The following is a 25373-nucleotide window of genomic DNA, read 5'->3' as shown; positions in this document are numbered from 1 at the left end:
AGAAGAAGAAGAAACTGTTAATGAGGACAAGGAAGAACAATGAAGTCAGTTCTCAGCTATAGTTGGTTAATCTTGGTGTAGTAATGGGCTCAGACATGAATTTTAAGGGCTTCATTAAGAAAATTATAGAATCAGACGAGTATCACCACATATGGAAGATTAAAAGACATTTCTCAGCAGTCCTGCCGAGACATAAGAAATAAGAGAACTTCAGGTCTGCTGCAATTCTCAGTTCATTTAAATCAATGCTGAAGACTTTCTTTTTGATACAGCTTTTTATTAAATCAAATGATTGCTTATTTCTTATACCAGTCACTTTCTTTTTACTTGATAATATTTCCATATCGTATTATGTTGCTTATACGATTTTTGTCTGACAAAAAACGACAGCAATCAGCACAACAGTTTCATTTCATTCTGGACCCAGAGAAACTTTCAAGAGGTAGAGAAGAACTGTCTTACAGGAAGAGATCATACAGGATGTAAAAATACTGTTACATTGTTTTTTGACATTGATTTTGGCAAACAACAAGACATAAATGAACCATTAACACAGATGACTGGATTAAAACTGGGCGCATGTATTTTTCATTTCATGGGGCTTTTAAGGTTTTCCTGATTATGACTTTGAACACACAAAACACAAAAACAGGAAGAGAGAAAAATGTTTCAAATTGGTTTTGAAAAGTCCACAGTGAAAACAATTTAGATTAAATTAGATTAAGATGAGAAAAAATAGTTGAATCTATTTCCAGAAACTATTACATTTGGTGTTTCCATCGCATTTTTTTCATGCTTTCTCAAACAGAGGTATCTAAAATCAACAGAAAGGGAAAATATTTTAATATATCATTTCATTGTGACTTTCAGCTCTTCACACTGTGCAGATACATTTTTACATAGTTTGACATAACAAATTCTATGATTATTATTCAAATAAGGATCATCAGAATCAAAAGATCCAGCATCTAAATGGATAAAAAAAACTTGTTCAACTGTTTCATGTGGAAGAAACACACACATATCCAGCAACATTGGACTCTGTCTGGGTTGAGAGATCTTTTTCCCTCCCAGCTGGGATGATTCCCCCCCCCCTATTTTTTCGAGTAAAAACATGACAGTAGATATGGACACTCAGCGTCTTGCTCAGGGACACTGAACATGGTTCCGCTGGCTCAGAAACAGCCTCCAGGTAATACGAAAAGCCAAAGAGCTCCACAGATCCAGCTTGACTGTCTTCAGGTCCCTTTGCCATTTTTGTTTCCATTCACCACCACCACCACCAGGAGGAAGGACGGTGCATCAGACTGAGAACTCTGCCCCGCCCTTCCAGGTGCGTTTGGGGAGAAAAGTTGGTAGTTTAAGTCCAGCGAAGGGGCTCATCCAAAGCAGAGAGGGCTGACCTCCAAATACAGACCTCAGCCCTGCCCAGCGAGTCCGACGCTCCCATGTTGGCTTCTCATTCTTCAGACGCTCAATCTCCTAACAAATACAGAAACAAAATAATTATGTACAGTACATGTGAGTCTGATATAGGCTTATGGCAGATGTAACAGTATCAGTAAGATCACTACGATCGAGTCAGTGGACTACTTTTCGAGAGCCTGCCTGGTTTGCCTATGTGTGCTGTAAGAAGGAGATCGGTGAACAAACAAATAAAGCTGAGTAAAACTCTTCGTGAATATTCTTGAAAACTTCAGTCAGTTGATCCGACGTGAGCGCGAATGAGGATTATGCAGGGAACGTCACTTGAGAAGTGTGTCCTTCAATGTGTCTGTGGTGCGTTCACACATGTAGTCAGGGCTGTCCCGTTATCTGACTTGATTTTGGATAATGGATTGGATCAAATCCAATGGGTTGTTCAAAACTAGAAACAGATTATGGATTTGGATTAGATTATGTAAACCAATCTTGATTTTAATCCAGATCAAACCTTCAGTTTGCGTTGTTCAAAACGGGTTATTGGGATTGGGATAAAATCAGGATTATTCTGATCCCAGCAGAATGGGGGATTCAGACTGGATTTCAGGAACATAATGTTATGAAACTTTGAAATTGGTCAAATAAACATTTATATCATGTAGTATATATACATTTATTCATATTTTGCACAGATTTTTATTTTTTTCACAATTACAGAATTAAAGTAGATTAAGTAGAAATTAGTCTTTCTGTACATTGAGGTTAAATAAAAGTATTTTGTCCACCTCAAATGATCCTCCAAATCAGACAAAAAATATTAAATTTAGGGTTATTTAAAATGTTATATTAATTTAATTTCATATAATTGCATCCTCTGTTGTATGTCCACTCAGTCACTCATTCTAAAGATCTTTCTTCTTAGAGAGGAAACAGAAAGAGTAGAGACACAGATTCTTCTGGCAGAGAAAAAATCACTCTCACTCATCAACAGCAAAGCAAAGCCAGACTTCAGAGCCAGACTTCAGAGCCAGACTTCAGATCCACCTAATAAAAGCATGGCTTCAAACTTTGGGTGAAGAACTGTGAATGTACTTTGTTCAAACCCTACTGTATATGGATAATGTGTATATATATATCTTTTTTTTTAATTTGTTGTGGGTCAAATGAGGGTGTGGATGTTTAATTTTTTTTAAATTTAATATAAAGGGATGTTTGTATTGTTTTCTGTTTCTTCATATGAATCACCACGGGCAATTTTACCTGTTGTTGTTTACATACCACAGTAGCCTTCAGTGTGATATGTAGTCCCATTGAAAGCACTGGTAATATGGTCATCTTAAAAAATTGTATCTGGATCAGTGTCATCCCATCCAATGTTGCTTTAAAAAAACAGTACGAAAGTAATCTGGATTACGTGATTGTGGAAAGCTAAACATTTTAATCCAGATTTGTTTGTTTTTTTAAACTGGGCGCAGGTCTGAACAGGGTCTGAGTTTGAAAAACAGATTTCAGATTCTCTAAAGTATCTTTTACTTTAAAATCTCTGCATCACAGTTCATAGCAAACTCCTAGCAACGTGCACAGCCAGCAGCCGTCCACCATTTGCAACCAAGCTAACGTAGGAATACGGCCTTCAGTACTCACTTTCCTCACCAATGAGCAGCTTATTGTTAGCCTCTCAAGTGACCCACTCGGAAAATATCTTGGTCATAATTCTTTAATAATTAAATTTCAGTATGTCAAAAATGTTCTGTGGTTTTGTAAAAAAAATATATATATATATCTGTTCATTTCAAATATCATTAGAGTTGTAAACCTGCTTATAAACAAAAAAGCAACAGCACATTATTTATTAAAACCTACTTGTTACAAAGTGGTGCAGAAAACCTTGTTACTACAAACAGACAAATACATTCACCATTCTGAAAATCACAATATGAGACGTGTCCTCACCGTTTCATCGTTGCAGATGGAGTGGAGCTGAGTACAGAACATGACAGCTGTGAAGGTGAAGAAGAGGAGGCCTTCCATGCAGAGGAAGATCATCAGCATCATCGTCACTGGAGGAGAGAAATCGCTGCACTCTGTGCGAAGACAAAACATAAGTGTTAGACTGCAAACCAGTGCAGGCTGCTGTAACCTGTGAGACCCCTCAGCAGATAGTCTTTACAGTCTGTGCAGCTTAGACCCTCCAATCAGACAAGGATACGTCCCAACAACTCACAATAAAAAAAAAACTGAAAATGAGATAAGGATGGTCACCTCTCCACTGGACTCTGATGCAGGTGATGAACTGGTACCCGCAGAGAGCCAGAGCGTGACTGGAGATTGCAGCGATGTACATCTGTTGACAGAAAAAAATGTCTTAGACCTCTTCCCTCATCTCAGAGTCTGATGGGAGTTTTTCATCACTTTCAGCCTGTCGTGTTGCCACTTGCCACATGAGTTACATTTACCAAAATAAATGACTGAAGGGTTCGATGTAAAGATAAAAGGGAGGGGAGCCAAACTGCAGAAAAGTAAGACATTTCACAATGCAAAATATGTGCACTAATACATACAAACTTCTCTGGATGTTCTCACTTTTCTGCATTGGATGGCTCCCCATGGTTTTTCTTTGTATTTCTGCTAATCCTTTTGGGACGACTTTTCCACTCTTTTTCATTAAGTAGTGTCAATGCTCATATTTTAGTAAGGCCACTTTCGTGGCCACTTCTGCTGAAAGGATGCAGAGTTGGAGGAACTTAAACACATCAGCTGGTTAGAAGAAGCAACACTACGGGCATTCTAGGGGGCCATCGATAACAAGGCTGCAAAGCTGCATCTATAACATGAACACCACTATGAAATTGAATCACCACTATCAGTAAATTTGCTCACAGTGGCAAAATGAATGAATGAGTTTTTGTCAGTTGACTAATCAAGCAATCGAATGCTTGCTCTGCATTATGTCCAGATAACTTCACCGCTTTGATGCAACATCCTTATCAGCGTTCTACACTAGTCGGAATCTTGCTGTCTGGTCTAAAACACACAGCAGCAATTCAGATTCAGTTTAGGCAGCAATGTCAAAGCTCTGAACATGTTTTCTAACTATTGATATAAATGTTACCACAGCACTGATAAACACAGTCTATTCTGTTCACACAGATCTGTCACTGATGTCGCTTCTTTATATCCATCAGAGGACTCACTGGCCTCCGATAGTTTAGGTCGGCAAATCAGGTGACTGAACATTAAAGGTAAAAGAAAAAGATAAAAATCATTCCATGCTGCAATTTAGCAACCCAGTCATGTTTTTTTTATTTCATCATCAACAACAGAATCCACAACCTTTCAAATGTACGGTCAAACAAGATTCTCAGCCTTTCGCTTATGGTTTATGAGCTTAAGTCCCAGCTGCTTGACCTCTTAGTCTCACTTCATTGCGAATCTCAGATTCTAATGTCTGTGATCTGATAAAACTGCTGACCTCACTTAAAATATGAATCTGGGCGGCAGACAGGAGTCTCAATACTCTGAATGTGTACTGTTCTACTTTCGCGAAACATTTTTGCTTTACCAAAACATTTTTTTTGTTGTTGTCATAAATGGACTTAACAGTGAAGAGGACGAAGAAGCGCTGGTTCTTCTCTCCGACACAGTTGTTGACCCAGGGACAGTGGTGGTCCATTTTGCGGATGCAGCGTTCACAGATACTGTTGACGAAGAGAATGGGGGCATTACTTACTTTATGAATCTCACTTTTGACATCACTACAGTAAATGTCACATTTGGGTCTCACCGAATAACATTTTTTTAAAAATGCAATAGAAAACAAGAGAATTTGTATTAATTCTCCTTATGCTTATTTTCTATATCTCTTCAACCTCTTAGCCATTTTAAATTATATATTTTTACTTGCTGCTTTTAAGGGTGACTAATCTGCCCAGGGACTTTTGATGAAAAACAGCCTCTTGGGTAACTGTGGCAGTGATTTGTATTCATGTGCATTGTCTCTGTAAAATAAACCAATAAAAAATGTAATGTAGGTAATGTAGAACTTCTGGTTCTACATTACCAACTGTCCAGTAAAATAAAAATGTGAAAACAACACAAACATTTAGTAATTGTACAGAGTAAACAATGCTGGAAAAAAATGCATTTATGTTTTGCATTAATTAAATCATGTTTATTTCCTTCATTCAAGTTCTATACATTTGGTTGAATTGTGTTTTTTAAATTTATAGTTATTTATGATAAGGTGTATGATTAAACTAAAACATCAAGCCTTGATTACATTACTTTGTCATAATGGTTTGGTAACGACATCTTGGGAATCTGAAGGATTTTCTGTAAGTAGAAAACAAGACCACGTCTCTGGTTTGTGACGACGCAGCTATAATAATAATAATAAGAAGAATAATAAGAATAATAAATTTCATTTATAGAGCACTTTACATTGCTGAAAGCAATCTCAAAGTGCTACAGAGTAAAAACAAGATAAAAAAACAAACAAAACAAAACAAATTGGTTTAAAAAGAAAAAACATCGGTAGAAGAAAAAGTACAAAATTTAGGCGAATGCTTGTTTAAAAAGAAAGGTTTTGTGGAGCCCTCAGGTGGTCTGGAAGGGACTTCCACAGGCGAAGAGCAGCTGAGCAGAAGGCTTGATCCCCCATGTTGCGCAGCCTGGTCTTGGATCGGTGAAGGGTGAAGGTTTTGTTTCCGGAGCAGAGGTTGGGTGAGGAGGTTTGTGGTGATAGTAGATCTTTGAGGTAGGGAGGGGCATTGCCATGGATGCACTGATGGGTGAGTAGGAGGATTTTGTATTCAATCCTGCATGAAACAGGAAGCCAGTGGCGTGAGTGAAGGAAGGGTGTGATGTGATCATATTTTATTATCCTCAACCTCGCTGTTTTGGACGTATTGAAGCGTTTGAATGCTCTTGCTAGGAGTCCCGATGAAGAGAGCGTTGCAGTAGTCCAGCCTTGAGGAGACAAAGGCGTGAAAGACAGAGTGTGGGACCGAGTTTGGCAATGTTCCTGAGGTGATAGAAGGAGGTCTTGCACAGGTGTGGGTGTCAAATATAAGATGAGGGTCAAATCTTACACCCAGGCTGGTGACTGTTGATGTCAGGGGTATATATGTTGACCAGAGAAGGTGATTTGGATTATGGGGGATGAGTGGACCTTGTGTGTTGTGCCAACTAAAATAGCTTCTGTTTTGGAACTATTAAGCTGTAGGAAGTTTTCTGTCATCCACGCGTTTATCTCCTTGTTTTTTATGTCGAGGTGTGTCATCAGAGTAGCAATGGAATGATATTCCATGCTGGCTGATGATGCGGCCAAGGGGAAGAGTGTATAGGGTGAACAGAGTGGGGCAAAGAACCGACCCTTGGGGGACTCCAGAAGTGACAGTGAGTGTTTGCGATTTTGCTCCTCCCAAGGAGACGTATTCTGTTCTTCCAGACAGGTAGGACTGGAACCAGCTCAGGGCGGAGTCAGAGAGTCTGATGGTGTGGTGGAGGCGCTGAAAGAGGATGTTATGGTCAACCGTGTCGAAAGCTGCAGACCCAGAAGGATAAGAAGCGATGGTGATCCATTGTCAGCCGCCATCAGCAGGTTGTTTGTGACCCTGACCAGGGCTGTTTCGGTGCTGTGGGCGGAACGGTAGCCAGACTGGAACTTCTCAAACAGGGAGTGAGCATTTAGGTGGTCCTGAAGATGTGCGGCGACTACACAAAACTTTCGACAGAAATGGGAGGTTGGAAATGGGCGATGATGAAGTTATTGCACTGCTCTTCTTTGGTATTGGTGTTTGAGAGAGTTTGAGGCTTGAGGAGATGATTTATGGTAGAGAAAAGCTGCTTGGAGTTGAAGTAATGAAAAAGAGCAATCTAAGGTCATTACAGCTGATAACATGGAGCTACACTGGAGTTCAAGGAAAAATGCTCTTGTACAAAGTTAAACCATAAGAGAGGACCAAGAAGACCAAAATTCTTCCCAGCTCAATATAACAATAACTCAGAGTAAAATGAGCCTTGTAAAAATGAATGAACATGCCCACTGGTTCCTGGGGGGCCCTGGACCAGAGCCTCTTTATGACGTGCACAGTAACATTTCTTGTTTAAAGGTCACAGAGATCAGTTAAAAGACAAAAAGACAAGAAGAACTCTCCCCAAGAGACACAAACAACCACAAATATTGCATTGTCTAATAAACTATCCTTAAGTATTAATTTACATTAACACTTGTCCACTATGAGCCAGTGAGCTCACGAACCGTCTATAACAGGCAGTTACTGTTGCTGTTTACTAGAGGAAAAGAAAAAGATTTAAGACCTTTGGAAAAGCATTGAAGACTTTTCAATACTTGTTTGAGGGAACTGACTTTGTTATGTTTTAGCTCTAGCTTCAGACCTGCAGATCCCAATGAAAAAATACATTTCTGCACATTTAAGAAGAGTAGAGGGACTTCAAACTAGAATCCTGGTTACTACCTGCAGTGATGAGCCCTCTCAGGTTTGATGCTGCAGCATTTAGGACATTTGTAGATGACCTTGCCTGGTTTCAGCTGCAGACTGTCCACATATTTCTTAGTGGCATTTCCTTTAGGAACAGCTCCCTTGGGAGACACAGGATAAACAGAGGGAAAGATAAACATCTCATGGTTCAGTTGCTGCAACCTGGTTCTTCAAATTTTCTCTATCAAAAAAAAGAAGAGCCTGAGCCTCCTCACTGGGTCGGTCAGCATGGTGCGCAGGTGGGAAGCCAGCGCCAGCACAGCCAGGCTGTTGAAGACCACCCCGTTGATCACAGCGTACCAGAAGCTCCTGGAGGGAAGCAGCATGACGAAGGTGACCACAAAGTCAGCGAAGAAGACCAGGAACCAGGTGATGAAGGCACACACCATGCCACAGCAGTCCTGGATGAACCATAGCTGCTTAACCTCGATTCGGGAACTCCTCTCCGCCACCACCTCCTCCGCTTCCTCCTCCCCGTCCAGCAGGGGGCGCTGTTGCTCCATATCCCTTAGACGGTGGCTTGAGGACATTCTGCCCTGATGGAGGTAGTAACAGAGTGAGATAAAGACTACAGATACATTACAGATTTCATCTGCCAATAACCAATTTATTGTGACAAACTTTTTCAATTTACTAGCCTGTCACGGTTTTTATTAACTGCGGGAAAAATTTGAATCTGTCCATTACAGTTCAACTGACATGAATAATATAATTCGGATTATTCACAGTTCCATTTCTAGAGATTTTCTTGTCATGACAGGGGAGTCACAGGACACAAACTGTGCACGATCACAAGCATGGCCGTTTGTTGTAGGTTAGAGCTGAAACTAATCATTTTCTCAGTTGGTGAATTGATTGTTTTGCAGTATATTCTCACATTTGTGAAGCTGGAACAAGATATTCTGTTTATTTTTTCAAAAATAATTACTGAAACTATTATTCAACTATCAGTTATCTGTTGATTGACTGCAATTATTGCAGATCTATTGAAGATAAATCTGATGTAGTACATGCAAGTTTTCTTATTTGTGAATGTTCCACACTTTCAAAAAGCCACCCAGGGAATGATACAGTTTAATTATGATTTGTGCTCCCAATAAAATGTCCTTCAGAGAAGTCAGATCCATCTGTCTATCCATTTTCTACCACTTTATCCATTTAAGGGTCATGGGGGGGCTGGAGCCAATACCAGCTGACATTGGGCGAGAGGGTACACACATGACAGCGTATCGCAGGGCCAACATACAGAGAAAAACATCTGGTTACATGACGTCTCCATTTATTGCTGCAATGTTTGCATCTCCGCTGCATTTGTGAGCAGTTGCGACTGTTTTAGATATCAGAATTTACAAAGTGAACATGTTATTTAAAATTTTAAATGCCTTCTTGCATTCTTGTATTTAACCATGCTTGTTCTTCAGTAATTAACAGAGAATTAATACAATAAAATAGCTCATATTTAGCATTCATCTCATATATCATGATGCATTTCTCTCCCTTACATCACACTACATGAGCTCCTTTTGACAATAAAAAGTATGGATATTAGTATTGATACAATTAATGGTATCTGGTATTACCTTGCATCAGATCAAAACCAAATTTCATGATATTGCTATTTATGGGCACAACCTGTAGAAACCCAGCTTGAATGCAGACTCAGGATGATGGACACTTACTTCACAGTGCGTCTACTTTATGACATTATCTCCTCTCTTCAAGCTGTTTTCACTCTGGGTCACATCACTGTAATGAGCAGAATAAAAGTTGTATTGTTGCTCAGTAACATATCCAAACCCTGTCAGTTTGTAATGATAGAGGTAGATAGCGACAGGTTGGCCAAGCCTTTACTGTTGACAAAGGTAAAAAATAACATGTCTCTTTTCACTTATTAATTGGGAGAATACAGATGTTAAATCGACCAACTAAACCCAAACAACCCAAAGAAGTACATTTAGTCAAGTATTGTACTTTGGTGTAGTTTTCATTTGACACTACTTGGTACTTCAACTCCACCACATTTCAGAGGGAAAACTTACTCCATCATGATTACTCAACAAATTTAACATTAGGTCTATGAAGCAAGATACATTGTGACATTCTTTAAATATATTTATCCAATAGTTAAAACAAAAACAATCAACAAATCAATATGAAAAAAAGCATTGTCTGTCATCGACTACTAGAATTCTTGACTAACCTGGCTTAGCTGTAAAGTAACTAGTTACAATATCTGCCTGATTAATGTGGTGGAGTAGAAGAGTGAATAGTTCCATATGGGAAACACTCAAGGTAGGTTATATTAACATAACAAAGCTGATAGCGCCAGACTTGTCCGCTGAATGAATTAACATTTTTGAAGTACATCTTCAATTAAATGATATGTTTACACTCGGGGACGTTACAAGACCACGGGCACAAGGAAGTGACATTACATGACAGTAGAAGCTAGTAGCTAACTTCAGCTAAGAGCTAACACATCTAGCTGTCATATATTCAGCCTCTGTGGCTATGAATTGGTTTGAGACGTTCTCACCTGGCATGTAAACTCACACAATGCCCGCGGTTAGCGCCGCAGGTCGTTGTCATTCTGCGGCTGAATATATAAAAACCTCATGATACTACACTAAGAAGCAACATCTACATTGCAGCGTATTTCAAATGTTGAAACATAATAGAGGCGTCTAAAAGCTCTACTTTTTCCCCCACCCGAGGTGGAACCCCCACGCGCCCCTTCGCTGACTCTGATTGGGTTCGGGCTAAGCATGAAGCGTGATGATTGGTTGGCAGGGTAGCTGTGGGTCTTCTTCCGCCAATGTCGGAAAATATTAACGCGTTTTACAAGACTTGTATTATACTATCTTCGGTAACATATTTCACGTTATTCTTCCTTCTGCTCGGGACGTTTTATCACGTGGATTCATCTGGAATGTTACCGTATAATACTGATCTTCCTTCCAGTCTCTTCCGTGTGTTTTGGGAGGAAGTATTTTCCTCCTGGGTTCAACCCACCAGCCCTTCTCCATCCGCCGAAGAAGACCGAGATGCCAATAAAGGCCTTTTTTTCTGTCCGTTTTTTCCCCCATGTAAAATATGCAAACCCTCAGATCTCTGCAGATTCACATTTATCAGTATATGAATCCACACTTATTTTTTTCACAAGTAGCATACATAATTCAAAAAATAATGATACACATCACATAAAAAATTATATAAAAAAATGACACTGTGATAAGGCTTAATGCAACGGTTACACAACTGCTCTTGGTCTCCCTCTTCTCTCCCCCTCATTCCACCCACCTCTCCTTTTTCTATATAATATTGTGACGTCTTGACCTCACTAGTGCCTTGAGATAATGTATGCTGTGATTTGGCACTATAGAGGTAAAATGGATGAACCCAAATAATTAACTTAATTTACTCAACGTCCTGTGAGTGACGAATTACTTTTTAAATGTGTCAGCAGCATTTTACTGTTGTAGCAGACTTTATTTATAGTTAGGTAGTTTTAGTCCAGTGCTTTCCAACCTAGGTGTTGTGCCCCTCCAGGGGATCAGCAGATAAATCTTACATGAGGAAAAGAAAAGAAAAACATATACATATGTTTGGATGGATTTTTCAGACATTTCTTCATCTTTTTTGTTTTTGTTTTTTTGTGTGTGAAATATTTATTTATACCTCTTTCGGTCTTAAACTGTTAAATCCCTGAACTCAACATTTGTTTCTTCAATGGCAGTGATCATTTACCAGCATCAAATAATCCACCAAACGACCAATCATTCCAGCTCCACTAAAGTAACTATTAACTGTATCTGTCAGATGAATGTGGTGGCGTAAAAAGTACAATATTTCCCTGCTTTTTGTAACTTGTCATGTCAAACTGTTTGGAAACCAGTGTTCTAATATTTAACCCTGTGTTGTATTTTATGATTTTATACATAAACAAAGGCAGCATAAACTGTACTTTAATACAAAAATACAATGTATTTAGTCTTGGGCTAATAATGCACTTTCTTTAATCTGTTTATTTTTTATGTGGTATGATGATAGAGTTTGAGTAGAAAAACACTGTTGTCAGTCTCAGTTGTCTATATAATGGATCAGACTTTATCTTTCATCATTAGATAAGGTGATCCCACATAAACTATATTATTCTCACCTAAATGTTAAATATTACTCCGATAAATCAGCTTTTGACAGAATTAAATACATTTTCTTTTCATATCTTCATCAGTTTGCTGCTAAAAAAAGTAACTTTAATTATACCTGTCAGTCTTGATTCTGCAGCTTAGAGGAAATGGAATACATTTGAGTTAATAGGATCTCACTCTTTTCTCGAGCCCCTTCACTTTGTCTTTTTGCCAAACCTGTCAAAAACAGCCCATTTTCATATTAAAGTAGTAACATTTTTCTATAAAACCATGCTGCAGCAACACAGCTATGTGAAGTCTCAGTGTTTAAATGTGTCATTGTGGTTTTGTAAAAGGAAAACGTGATTGTTGGGAATGTGCAACTGTGGAATTTTCAATTATTGTACTTTTTAAATACCCACAAAAATATATATCTGTCCTTTTGTGTACTTATTGCCACAGAATATGGTCTAAATACACCAATATATTGTACTATTGTAGTTTTTCAGCACCCCCCCCCCCCCCACCACCACCACCACAGATAAAACAGAGTCTAAATCATAGTTCAAATGATAGGTTTATTATTGGTTATTTGGGAGTGACTTAAATAAGGCACATTCACATTCACATCAGCTTTAAAAACCAAACCTGGATAGAAAAACGGATAGAAAAATGACAGAGACTTGACTCGTCATCCATGTGAAACACAAAGACACTGTTTGCATGTTTAACAGGCGAAACACCGCAGACAGGTGGAGGGAGAGTCACAGAGTATCAGGTATAAGTAGTGAGCTTCACCCTAACTCAAACTGTCTTCAATCAATCATACAGTGAGATAAGTGAACCATGTGAAATTAATGTGAACAGTAACACTGACAGTTATACATTACTGCATTATGACTTCATTATGCTGTAATACATTTGTATTAAATAAGGTTAAATATCTTCTGATGTTATAGGAACAACCTGATGGTTTCGCATGTTTTATTTGACTCATTAACTACATTCAATTTTACATCACCACTGATTACATTTCACACTTATACCATCCGTTTTTAGTTTTATCTACCCGCGGCAGCCATTTGTTTCAATTATTTCAGTACATCTTTTTTTTTTTAAATCTACTTGCTTGAGATGGGTAAAACCACCAAAACTGAATGATATATGGAAGATATACTTTTGTATGTATAGCATATCATGATGTGAAATCTTCAGTCACTGTTCTGCATTACATTTACATTACTGAGCTCTTCATGCACGTAAAACTAAACTTTTATCAGTTTTACATCATTGTGATGTACATCGTGGCTGCCAAATTACTCAGAGGTGAATTTACATTTCCAAATTTACAGCATTTATGAATCAAAATACTCATGTCTTCTCATTACGACTTCTACAGTGTTGTTTTTCCGCTAATGTAAAGAAGTCCTTTTTTACCAGCGGATGATGTTTCTGTGCATGAACTTGCCAAATAGAGCAGAACATGCAGCTTTATGTCACCATCTGGGGGCTGATGTAGTATTCATCAAGTTGAATCAAAAATATTTGACACATTTGTGTTGTTGAAGGTGCTGAATGTAAGTTTTCTTTGCCACTGAATGTGGTTTCTCACCATGAACATCAGTCATTGTTAGATAGATAGATAATTACTTTATTCATTCATTCATGTTGCATTTACAGGGCCGGTTTTTGTTTGTTTGTTTTCAGTGTTGGTGAATGCAACACAATTGGCAGCTTTGAGGATAATAAAGTGCTGTACTTATATTTTGTGATGTCATGCTGATCTTGTTTATCCTTGTAATCGTAGTGTTGCTGTATTTTAAGGTTTCATCATGGATCCATCCATCTTTTTTTTTACTCTGTGTAGCACTTTGTATTATGTGTGAAACATAACCAGTCTTTTATTATAGTTGAGTATTCTTTTCACATTTTGCCTAAAATGAACCAAATATATATATGTATAGTATATACACATACAGTGTGTAGTAAACGTATATTAACCAAACACACTACCATTCAGTTCAAATTTAACTCTTGGAAAAAAGTAGCAAGTTTCAAGTTGATTTTCATGGAAACAAACTTAGGTGGCTTAAATAAACCTAAAATCTGATGACATGAATTACCAGCAGTGATGTAAAATAAAAGATTTGTAATTAATGGATGGGAAATATGCAGAACCAGTGGTGTGACCTTTGAACTTGCTCTTAGACAGTAAGGAAACTCATTCTAACATTCAGGAGAAGTCAAACCTCTCTGAACACACCACACATTCCTGACAGCAAAGGTCATAAATAAAATTAAAATGTATCCTAATAAAACAGTACATGGATAAGTAAGATGTTATACAGGGGAAAATGACAAACCTCCCTGACAATCAAATCCATTTTTGATACACTGAAATCTAACAAACAACTAGTATTCAAGTAAAAAACAAAATCTCAGATCAGAGTTACAGTCTAGTGGCTTCAAAAAAGCTAAAGCAACAACATTCGATACAGTATGAAACTAAAACAACGGCAGTTTGCATCCCTTTTTCTTTAGGCTAGAAGAAGTGCTTCCCACTCAAGGGGAGGAGGGGGAGGAGGAGGAGATACAGGAGCTGCTACACAGCAGTTTTCAGTGGGAAAAATCCTCAGGTCTGTTAATATCACTGCTAAAGTCACAATGAAATGATGTGATACGCAAGCAGAATCAACCTCAGTTCCTAAACATGTTTTGTGTGTATTCAGTTATGTTGTTGATGTTTTTGAAATAAAGAAACAAAGTTTTAGTCAACAGGATGTTGGTTAGGAAGGAATAGGCCGTTTGATTTGATTCAAGTGTCTAAAGCAGTTTTTTGGGTGTACATCTATTCATATCAACAAAATGAACTACTAAAACGTTATGGGTTTTTTTTCCGGGGGGAGGGGGTGGTTAGAAAACAAATATGGCATACATTTTTCTGCCATTTATGTCACAACAGCTACTTCAAATCTCTCTGAATCAAGTCTCTCCGCTAAGACTGAGCATAAAAACATCAACAACAACAACAACAGGGAAAAAACCTGGGGATTTGTGTGTGCGCTGTCAGAGATGTGTCAGACACACGACGCCGCCGCTTTCACATTTAATTTTGACTTTAAAGGGTTAGTTATTCCAATCTCTTTACTTTCTATGGAGATACAATTATATTTTTGTTCAATCATTGTCTCTGAGATTTCTGCCTCCAGCTTGGCACAGCAGAGGGGAAAGGAAACATGGAAACAACATCCCTTTCTGCAAACAGTTTTGCGGTTACTTTTTAATAACACAGTTAAGTATGTGCAAGTGGACAATTCAGATATGTTTTCATCGCCACGGTGGAGACGGGGGATAAAATAATTGCAGCTGTGATGACTCTTTATAACCTGTCCATAATGATATGAACGCCTGTGCAGTGTTGTTGTGTCTGATAAACTGGAATTAATTGTTAATTTACCACTATGCTACTTTCGAGTCTCAATGCATTTAAAGAAGAGACTGATTCTAGTGTCTCATGTTGTTAACTATACAAACGCAACTTAATTAATCTCTACTGTACGGAAGTGGAGGCAGACATACGCGACCAGGACATATAAATCCAACTTGCATGACTAAATCCAACTACAGGTACAGTATGGAAGAGCATATGTTTTTTTGTAATATGAGTGAACTGACCCTTTAACCTATTACAATGTATGTGTGTTTCTGTGAAGTGAAAATTGTGGACAGTTTTTAGCTACAACCAGCAGCTAGTTGAATCCATTTGACTTCTGGACGGGGGGGTGGAGGTCAGCGGGGTGGGTGGGGTTGGAGTTCCCATCTTTTCCTTCTGACTGTGAGGCCTCAGCGTCGACACAAGGCCGAGTGTGATCATCAGATGGCTCCGCTAATGTTCCGGTAACAGGACAGAGGCTTTGGCTGTTGACGTGCGACGGCTCGTCCGACTCGTGTGAAGCAGAAGGTTTAGCTAGGATGTGTGTGGGAGGGGCGTCAAACAAATAATCATCATGTGACGACATGTTAGATGGCGGAGATGGTGAGGTCTCGCTACCTGTGCTATAGCTGGAGACATCAGTGGAGTGTGTTTCGTCTGTATCTCTGGACGTGTGAAGACCTGCTGCCAGAGTGACGTCAGCTGTTTTGTGTGTGTGTGTGTAAACAGTCTGACCGCTCTCTTCCGGATTGCATTCAGTTGTGTTGCAGGGCAGTGTAGACTCCAGCCGCCATGGCGAGCGTTCTCCAGAGTCCAGGGTGTGACATCGTCCCAGGGGCCGCTCTCCTCGCCGGGGGCCAGCGTGAAGGCTTCCTGAGGGGCTGCTGACCTCCACCGTCTCCCCTCGCCTTAACCTCCTCCTGTCTGGATTCACCTGTGAAGCAGTCAAGCTCAAGTTCACTTTTACTGTCATTAATCCTCTTTCAAAGTTTTCAGCTGAACAAAATGTCATTTCTCACGAACCAAAGTGCAAATTAGTGCAACATAACATACAACATAAAAACAGAACAAGACTATGAAGGTGTGTGTTACATATGATTGCTTGTGATATAATAATAATGATGATAACAATAGTTATTGTGTCAAACCTTGTCAAATCTTATTGAAAATGTGTCGAACTTGACTTAACCTGACTGAGCCATTGCTTTAGGTATGTTATGCTTAGAAAATCCACTAAATAATCAAAGTAGTAGGCCGCGTCAATACACCTAACTATACTGGAGTCACTGCTGACACAGGGAAGGTTTTTCACATGTTATACTTTCACATATTTACTGAAAATAATTATGTAACTTGATGCAAAAAGAGAAGTTCAATGAGGATCAAATCCATTTTACCAACTTGTTCTATGTGGTGGAAATCTGGTTTCCTCAAGAAATGAACAAATAACCATTCAAATATAACAAGTTTGTCTACAAGTCATACTTAATTAAATCAAAGTCAAGAGAACAACAGAGTCTGTTCAGCTGGTTCAGAGCTCCTTCACCATGGAATGGTTCAGAGGTCTGACCCAGATCATACAGAAAAGACAACTTCAATAGCCTGGCCAAGGCGGCCGGGGTCAGCAAGAGTGTTGGCCCTATCATCTTCCTGAATCCTTCTTCTTGGCCCAAATGTCTTATTACCCCTAATAAACCAGCTGTTCATTAACCCCTTGTAAACCACACAGTTTCCCATCTGCTTTTCTACTCCAGACTCAGCTAATTTTTACCTCTCGTAAACAGTTTTTCCCACATACCAGAAACACAATTCAAACAGAGTATATGTTAAAACATGATTATATGAGAAATTGACACCACACTCTACCAAAAACACTTTGTTTTTATGGTATAGGTCCTGAATTTAGCTAATGTAATTATAATTTACTATTTGATATAAAATGAAAAACATCTCATCATTCATTGTTGTTCATAACATATGATCATACATTTATTGCTGTTCAATGGTATATATATATGCTGAAATATTTTTTTATTGTCTATCTGAAAACATGCTCATCCATGTTTTCTTTTTTATGAAATAAAAACATATGAACATTCACTCTTGATAATGCCTGTTGAGATTCTCATTCATCCAGGTCATAGTTATCCACAACCGTATTAAATCCGGAGCAACTGGACTCCAACCAAGTTTAGTTGCTCCTGATTCACACCACTCTTGATAATAGTTGCGTATTTAATTTTATCCTGCCTATACATCCAAACATATATGACATAAAATCTGTTTAATTCTTCACAATTTCAGAGATATATTCAAAATACTGTAAACATGGTAAATATCTAGAAAAGTGGATCTAAAAATTTGCGCTGTTGCCCCATTACACAGATGCTAGTGCAATTAATTTCTTCAATACATTTAAAAGTTAACATTTTTTTTTTTTTTTCTTTAAATATCCAAAGTGCATTACGTGAAATCTCAACCATTTGCTAGAAAGCTTTAAAATAACTGGGGTCTGTTGAATAAAATAAAAGATTGTTTGTCATTTTACTATATAAGATTCTATATGACCATTAATTAGAAAGTGCAGTCATCCTCTGTAGACCATGAATGTCTGTATAACATTTAATGCCAATCCATAAGGTATTTCACTATGGACAAAATTGGTGGACAGAGACCATCTTCGGCCTCCCTTCCTTCTAACTGGGCTAAACAATGTGCACAGTAGAGTACCTGGTTCAGGGTTGGTGAACACCTGGGGGGAGAACCAGAGGAACCTTTCTTCATCTGCTGGACCCTGAATGAAAAACACATTAAAAAATAGTTTAAAGAACCACTTCCAACCAACCACAGTCTATTTAGCTCTAAAAGAACTTAGCAGTCTACCTGCTGATGGACTGAGCCACTTTCTGTCTCCTGCTGCTGGAGTGATCCTGCAGCCTGAGACGCTGCACAAATGAATGAGCTGTGGTGATGAAGAGAGACATAAAAGCCTGTTTGATAATTTACACAAGATCACCTGAGCCAAACTCTGAAATGACTGAAATGAGGCAGAGAATAGAAAAAGTGAGGTTCCGGAAGTGAAAATCCCATTCATATTCTCCATTAACATTTTAATTGTTAGCCATGATGTTGGAACAATCCAATGTAGACTTACCACGAGCTACGACGTTGTTAAACGTTGTAAAAAAGTTTTATTCGCAAAGTCATTGAGAAATACTACACTAACCACTAACCTAAGTTGTAACATTGACGTCTCCGATTGGTGGAGCTCGCTGTAAACATGTAAACGCTAACTACACCCACAAACTTCATGTCAGCTCGTGATGCTGCGTTCCATTATACCTTGGAACTCAGATTTACAGACCTACGAGTCGGAGGTTGCAACTGGAACGCTACGACTTAACTCTACGGTGGTTATACACTATATACGCACACAAAACACAAGCTGCAATACATTACAAGACTCTTATCAACAATATAAACACTATAGTGATGATGATGAAGGTTGAATTCAAGAAGTAGCTAAACTGTCAGTTGGAAGTAGTCGGAAAGGCATTCAAAAGGTTTATGGAACCAGTAGTTCCTTCGCTGTTAAAATAGTTATGTACACTTTAACCTTTTTACCCATTTTCCTTTTTTTTGCGCCAAATAAAATGTTTTATGGTAACAATTCATCTCATGGTTTATTGGATTGGTTACAAGTTTAAATTCTTTGTATAAGGATTTTATGAAATGGCAATGGAGTAAATGAATGGGTAACTCACTTCCGAAACCAGAGCCTTTCAAAAAGTGGGCAGTCACTGTTGCGTCCTATATCTAAAGTATATTTTTTGTAGCTTTTTTCTAAAAGCTTTAAGTAAAAGACATCTGCTCATTAAAGAGGAATATGTGGCATTTTGGAAATAACCAAATTCTAATATTACCTAGAGCTCCTTTGGGCACAGAGAGGAGTTTGATTGGCTCATCATCAGGGGAAAGTCCAGACGCTTTCTGCAGAGCTCTCAGGATCTCAGTGTTCTGCAGAAGCAAAGAGGAATTAGTGTTACTGCTGTAAGTGTTTCTAATCCTGTTTACCTCCATTTACAAGGCCTTTACGGAGGCCACCTCTATGGTGGTTCAGTGTGTAAGACTTGGTCTTACACACAAGAATTCAGCATTGTGTCCAAAGATGTTGCCGCATCAGATGCATGGTTTAAAAGGAACTTAGTCTCTGGATTTGTATTGATAGGAATTGCTTCTTCCTTTCACTGTGCTTTCGAGCAGATCATCTCTTTGTGATGAACAACATGCTTATTGTACAGCCACCTATGTAGGTGCACATTACCATCTTGATAATGAGCCTTAAATAACAGTGAAATACTGCACGACTGACTTCAGACCAGATTTTTTGTTGGCCAGAAGCACAATCAATTTCCTCTGACTCAAGATAGCAATGCAGCAACAATGCACCTAACCAGACATTATATTAAGACCAACACCCCAATGGGCCCTCAAATGGGTTCAAGTGCTATTTCTGACAGAACTCTTCATCGCAGCCCACTACTGCTACAGTTATACTTTCCCTGTCTGAGGTCTTTAGCATGCAGGTATGCTCCTTAATACACCCTGATTTTTATACTCAGATACTGTATGGCTGCACATTGACGTCTAGTTCATAAAAAAACTCTGATTACATGTCCAGCATTTTTACTGTCACAGAGCCTTTATAGGACCTTTGGACACAGTATAGACATTACTTGTCTGCTTTCTTACAATAAAGCATATAGCAACATATAACCCTGCCAGTCTCTCTTGTTTCTAGAGTGTGTTTGAAGGACCACCTTGCCGCCCAGTTCGTAGGCGCAGTCCAGTGGCGTCCTCTGTCTCTTGTTCCTGAGGCCGGGTGAGGCTCCAGCCCTCAGCAGCAGCTCCACCAGTGCCTGGTGTCCACCCCGGACCGCCTCATGGAGCGCCGTGTTCCCCTGGAGGTTTGCTATGTTCACCAGTGCTTTACTCTGCACAGAAAGAGTCATTACATTTTTTTTTCAAGTAATTGCACATCTTTTAGAAACAGAATCTCCTGTGTTCACACAGCTTACATGGATGAAAAGTTTGACATAAAAGGAGGTTAGATAATGATATTATTACTAATTATTTTCCTGATATTTTTTTGCACAAAAATTCTCAACAACTCAATTTTTACTTAACGTTTATTTAACATAACTAGCACAGCGAGATCAGTAGCATTTCTCTTTGTCCGTCGTCTCTCTAAGTCTTCATGTTGACCACGTTGCTTATCCAAAGTTTTGAACTGCCAACACATCCATGTACAATGTGTGTGTGTGTGTATGGAATGGAGTTACAGTGTTTACCTGCAACAGTATGGTGACTGTCTCCATGTTTCCACAGAGACAGGCAAGCATCAGAGGTGTGTTGCCATAGTGATCCTTCTTATTCAGTTTGGCATTGCACTCCAGCAGCAACCTCACCACCTACACACATTAAGGACACAACACATAAACATGTACGCACGTAAAGTCACTTCATCACAGCAAGGAAACAGACCTGAGGCAGATTTACACTGAGGAGACTTATATATGTTTTATGTTATTTTATGACAAGCAGTGCTCATTGTCTCAGTTTTTAACAAGAAAACTGGTCAGCAGACTCCAAACAGACATGGTTTAATCTGACTAAACAAAAGTAATATAAAATGTTCTGCAAATTCAATAAAAAGACCATCTCCATCTCGACTCTCGACCTTCCAACTTGGTCTCACCTCACGTTAAAAGACGATCAAGAAGAAACTGCATTTGTTTCCGACTATGCACAGCGGTGGAGTGATCCACATCTGGTGCTCAATTAAGCAGTCAGGGCAGCAGGACGGTGTGTGTTGGACATGGTAAATATAAATTACTGTGTGTGTCAATTCAGTCCTGGTATTAACATGAGTTCAGGTGTGAACGCACCCAAGACGCGACAAGGACACATGTGATCACTCACCACATTGGGGGGTGGTCATGGGACACATTCTTTCATCAGTGTGAACGTGAATGTGTCCTGGGCCTCAACTCAGCTGACGTCCTCTGCCTTGATGCCTTGATGATGTCATAATGAACCAAAAGTATTTTTGTGTTGCCAAATGACAAGGGACCCATCTGTACCTGCCTGTACAGATGGGTCCCTTGTCATTTGGCAACAGCTGGTCAAATACAATGTCATTTGATCTTTGGGATGGATGGATGGATAGATAGATTCAGTATTTTATTGATCCTAATTCTGGTGTTACAGCAGCTGCTTTTGATTGTTTGTTAACATGACAGGACAACAGCAGATCTGAACAGGGAACAGGGCAGTGTGTGTGTGCGTGGCAATGAACTGCACTGCCCTCTTTTCGCCTCACGGTGGAGCCACAAAACCTGTCAAATGCATTAAGCAGCTTCCTTTTTGCTGAGGCATGATCAATGTTGAGGTTGACCTACTTCTATGTACCACACTTTTTAATCACTAGTGTGACACAATAGTTTAACGCAACACTGTGACCTGCACCAGGAAACCTGCAGCCTTAGAAAAACATTTAGGCTGAGTCTGCATCCGCCCAGCAACATTTTCATTAAGATTTGATATTGTATCCAGATAAGTTTATTTTGTTTAAACATAAGAAAATATGAATTTAAGCACTGTTGACAGATTTAAGTAGAGTTATGATATTATTTTAACAGAGGTAAGTAACAAGTAACATATATATACAGTATATATATTTGGACCTCTCCGGGAACCATCACCTTACCGTGGTGGAGAGGTTTGTGTGTCCCTATGAACCTGAGGGCTGTGTTGTCTGGAGCCTGGTGCTCCTGTTAGGGTTTCCCATGGCAGAGGGGCCAGACTAAGTATGGTTAGTACTCACAAACCCCCAGCTGAGCACTGCTGTGTTGGAGTTTACCCCGGTGGACAAAAGGGTTGCCTCCTGTTGCATATGCACCACACAGCAGTTCACAGTACTAGGCCTTCTTGGAGACCCTGAATGGACTCCTGCATGGGGCCCCAGTAGGGGACTCCGTTGTTCTGCTGGGAAACTTCAATGCCCACGTCGGCAATGATGGAGACACCTGGAGGCGCGTGATTGGGAGGAACGGCCTCCGTGATCGGAACCCAAGTGGTTGTTTGTAATTAGACTTCTGTGCTAGCCATGGTTTGTCTATAACGAACACTATATTCGAACATAAGGATGCATGGTACATGGTACCAGAGCACCCTAGGTGAAGAGAGGGGTGGAGCTGTCAACTGATCACGATCTGGTGGTGAGTTGGATCAGGGGGTGGGGGAAGACTCTGGATAGACCTGGTAAGCCCAAACGTGTAGTACGGGTGAACTGGGAACGTCTGGAGGAGGCCCACATCCAGGATATCTTCAACTCACACCTCTGGCGGAGCTTTTCTGGCATCCCTGTCGAAGTTGGGGGCATTGAACCCGAGTGGGAAATGTTCAAAGCTTCCAATGCTGAAGCTGCGGCAGTGAGCTGTGGTCTCAAAGTCTTAGGTGCCTCAAGGGGCGGTAACCCTTGAACACTGTGGTGGACACCGATGGTCAGGGAAGCTGTCCGACTGAAGAAGGAGTCCTTTAGGGATATGTTATCCCAGAGGACTCCAGAAGCGGTTGCAAGGCACCGACAGGCCCAAAGGGCTGCAGCCTCTGCCATGTCAGAGGCAAAACAGCGGGTGTGGGAGAAGTTCGGACGCATGGAGGCAGACTTAAGGTCGGCACCAAGGTGCTTCTGGAAAAACCATTCGACATCTCAAGAGGGGTGTCAAGAGACACTGTCGACTTCAACTGAGGAGGTAATCGGGCGGTGGAAGGAGCATTTTGAGGATCTCCTGAATCCGACTAACACACCCTCAATGGTAGAGGCAGAGCTGGAGGTTGATGGAGGATCATCGTCAATTTGCCTGGCGGAGGTCACTGTGGTAGTGAAACAACTTCACAGTAGCAAAACCCCGGGGGTCAATGAGATCCGCCCAGAAATGTTGAAAGCTTTGGGTGTGGAGGGGCTGTCTTGGTTGACACGTCTCTGCAACATTGCGTGGAAGTCGAGGACAGTGCCAAACGAGTGGAAGACCGGGGTGGTGGTTCCCCTGTTCAAAAAGTGGGACCAGAGAGTGTGTGCCAATTACAGGGGTATCACCCCTCAGCCTCCCGGGTAAAGTCTACTCCTAGGTGCTGGAAAGGAGGGTTTGGCCAATAGTCGAACCTCAGATTGAAGAGGAACAATGTGGATTCCGTCCTGGACGCGGAACAATGGACAAGCTCTTTACCCTTGCAAGGATCCTGGAGGGGGCCTGGGAGTATGCCAATCCAGTCTACATGTGTTTTGTGGATCTGGAGAAGGCGTATAACTGGGTCCACCGGGAGATACTGTGGGAGGTGCTGTGGGAGTATGGGGTGAGGGGGTCACTTCTTGGGGCCATCCAATCTCTGTATACAGTAGCAACCCAGGGGACTTGAAAGCCAGATTCACAATCAAAAAAGGTAACTCAGAGACAGTTAGTTTTAACATAAAGTGTTCTTTAATAAATTAGGTCAGGAAAAGGGTCGTGGGACAAACTTTAACTCAGGATCCTTCCCGTCCGGGGTCTGTCAGCCTTTATGAGGGGCTGTCCTGTGGGGGTTTAAAGCAGAGCGAGAGATCAGTCCCTTTTTTCCAGCCAATCTCCTTACTGAACCCCACAACTCCTGCAGTGTTGTCTCTCTGGTCCTTTGTTCCTCACCCCCGCTGCCATGCGGCCTTGGGCTGGCTCTATTAATGCCTTCCCCTGAGCACCTGATGGGCTGCAGGTGTGACCAGTGCCATGTGCCAAGTGGCTGCAGCACTTGAACAGGCAGATAGACTCCCTCTATCAGCTCCCCCAATCTGAGCCTGAGCCTATGGACCTGCCCCCTGTGCCGGATTGGCTGGTCTGTTTCGACTGGTTTGCTGCAATACTCAAAGCAAGAGCTGTGTCCGGGGTTCTTGGCAGTAAGTCAGATTCGTTCCCGGTGGGGGTTGGCCTCCGCCAGGGCTGCGCTTTGTCACCAATATATGATGATATTCATGGACAGGATATCAAGGCGTAGTCGTGGTAGGTTGGGGTTGCAGCTCGGTTGGCTGGGGATCTCATCACTGCTCTTTGCAGATGATGTGGTCCTGATGGCACCATCGGTCTGTGACCTTCAGCACTTACTGGATCAGTTCGCAGCCGAGTGTGAAGCGGTTGAGATGAGGATCAGCACCTCTAAATCTGAGGCAATGGTTCTCAGCAGGAAACCGGTGGATTGTTAACTCCAGGTAGGAAATGAGTTTAAGTACCTTCTGGTCTTGTTTGCGAGTGAGGGGACAATGGAGCGTGAGATTGGCCGGAGAATTGGAGCAGCGGGGGCATTATTGCACTCACTTTGCCGCACCGTTGTGACAAAAAGGAAGCTGAGCCGGAAGGCAAAGCTCTCGATCTACCGGTTAATCTTTGTTCCTACCCTCACCTATGGTCATGAAGGATGGGTCGTGACCGAAAAAAGCGGCTGAAATGGGTTTCCTTCGAAAGGTGGCTGGTGTCTCCCTTAGAAGTAGGGTGAGAAGCTCAGTCATCCGTGAGGAACTCGGAGTAGAGCCGCTGCTCCTTTATGTAGAAAGGAGCCAGTTGAGGTGGTTGGTAAGGATGCCCCCTGGGCGCCTCCCCTGGGAGGTGTTCTAGGCACGTCCAGCTGGGAAGAGACCTCGGGGTAGACCCAGGACTAGGTGGAGAGATTATACCTCCACACTGGCCTGGGAACGCCTCGGGATCCCCCAGTCAGAACTGGTTAATGTGGCCCGGGGTAGGGAAGTTTGGGGTCCCCTACTGAAGCTGCTGCCCCCTCGGCCCGACCACGGATAAG

The 25373-nt window shown here is 40.7% G+C and overlaps 2 protein-coding genes across 8 annotated transcripts in view; both read right to left on the bottom strand.

The window, feature by feature from the left end:
* Positions 1-256: 256 nt before the first annotated feature.
* LOC118315515 (palmitoyltransferase ZDHHC7) lies at positions 257-10943 on the bottom strand. 4 transcript variants are annotated; one of them, XM_035642855.2, is made up of 8 exons: positions 10862-10943; positions 9605-9671; positions 8141-8461; positions 7902-8026; positions 4985-5120; positions 3685-3766; positions 3376-3506; positions 257-1482 (listed from the first exon to the last, which is right to left on the bottom strand). In XM_035642855.2, exons 3-8 carry the CDS (start codon positions 8453-8455, stop codon positions 1303-1305), a joined length of 969 nt encoding a protein of 322 aa, XP_035498748.1. In that variant the 5' UTR covers positions 8456-8461; positions 9605-9671; positions 10862-10943; the 3' UTR covers positions 257-1302. The 4 variants fall into 4 exon arrangements, with proteins under 4 accessions (XP_035498748.1, XP_035498747.1, XP_035498749.1 ...); XM_035642854.2 differs by lacking the exon at positions 10862-10943 and adding an exon at positions 10462-10646; XM_035642856.2 differs by lacking the exon at positions 10862-10943 and adding an exon at positions 10462-10645 and having other exon boundaries at positions 5024-5120.
* A 1670-nt stretch (positions 10944-12613) lies between these two features.
* ankrd27 (ankyrin repeat domain 27 (VPS9 domain)) overlaps positions 12614-25373 on the bottom strand; it is a 48409-nt gene continuing 35649 nt past the window's right edge. For 3 of the 4 annotated variants that reach the window (XM_047333159.1, XM_035642011.2, XM_047333160.1), the window contains 6 exons: positions 20840-20959; positions 20309-20482; positions 19412-19505; positions 18372-18450; positions 18219-18282; positions 12614-16422 (listed from right to left, as the gene is read on the bottom strand). In XM_047333159.1, the coding sequence (XP_047189115.1) occupies positions 15805-16422; positions 18219-18282; positions 18372-18450; positions 19412-19505; positions 20309-20482; positions 20840-20959 (1149 nt within the window). In that variant the 3' untranslated portion in view covers positions 12614-15804. Of the gene's footprint in view, positions 16423-18218; positions 18283-18371; positions 18451-19411; positions 19506-20308; positions 20483-20839; positions 20960-23727; positions 24124-25373 lie in introns of those variants that run through there. The other variant, XM_047333161.1, reaches the window with a different exon arrangement.

The sequence above is a fragment of the Scophthalmus maximus genome, chromosome 7 (genome assembly GCF_022379125.1).
Source record: "Scophthalmus maximus strain ysfricsl-2021 chromosome 7, ASM2237912v1, whole genome shotgun sequence".
Taxonomy (NCBI): Eukaryota; Metazoa; Chordata; class Actinopteri; order Pleuronectiformes; family Scophthalmidae; genus Scophthalmus; species Scophthalmus maximus.
This window is presented reverse-complemented; position numbering and strand designations above follow the sequence as displayed.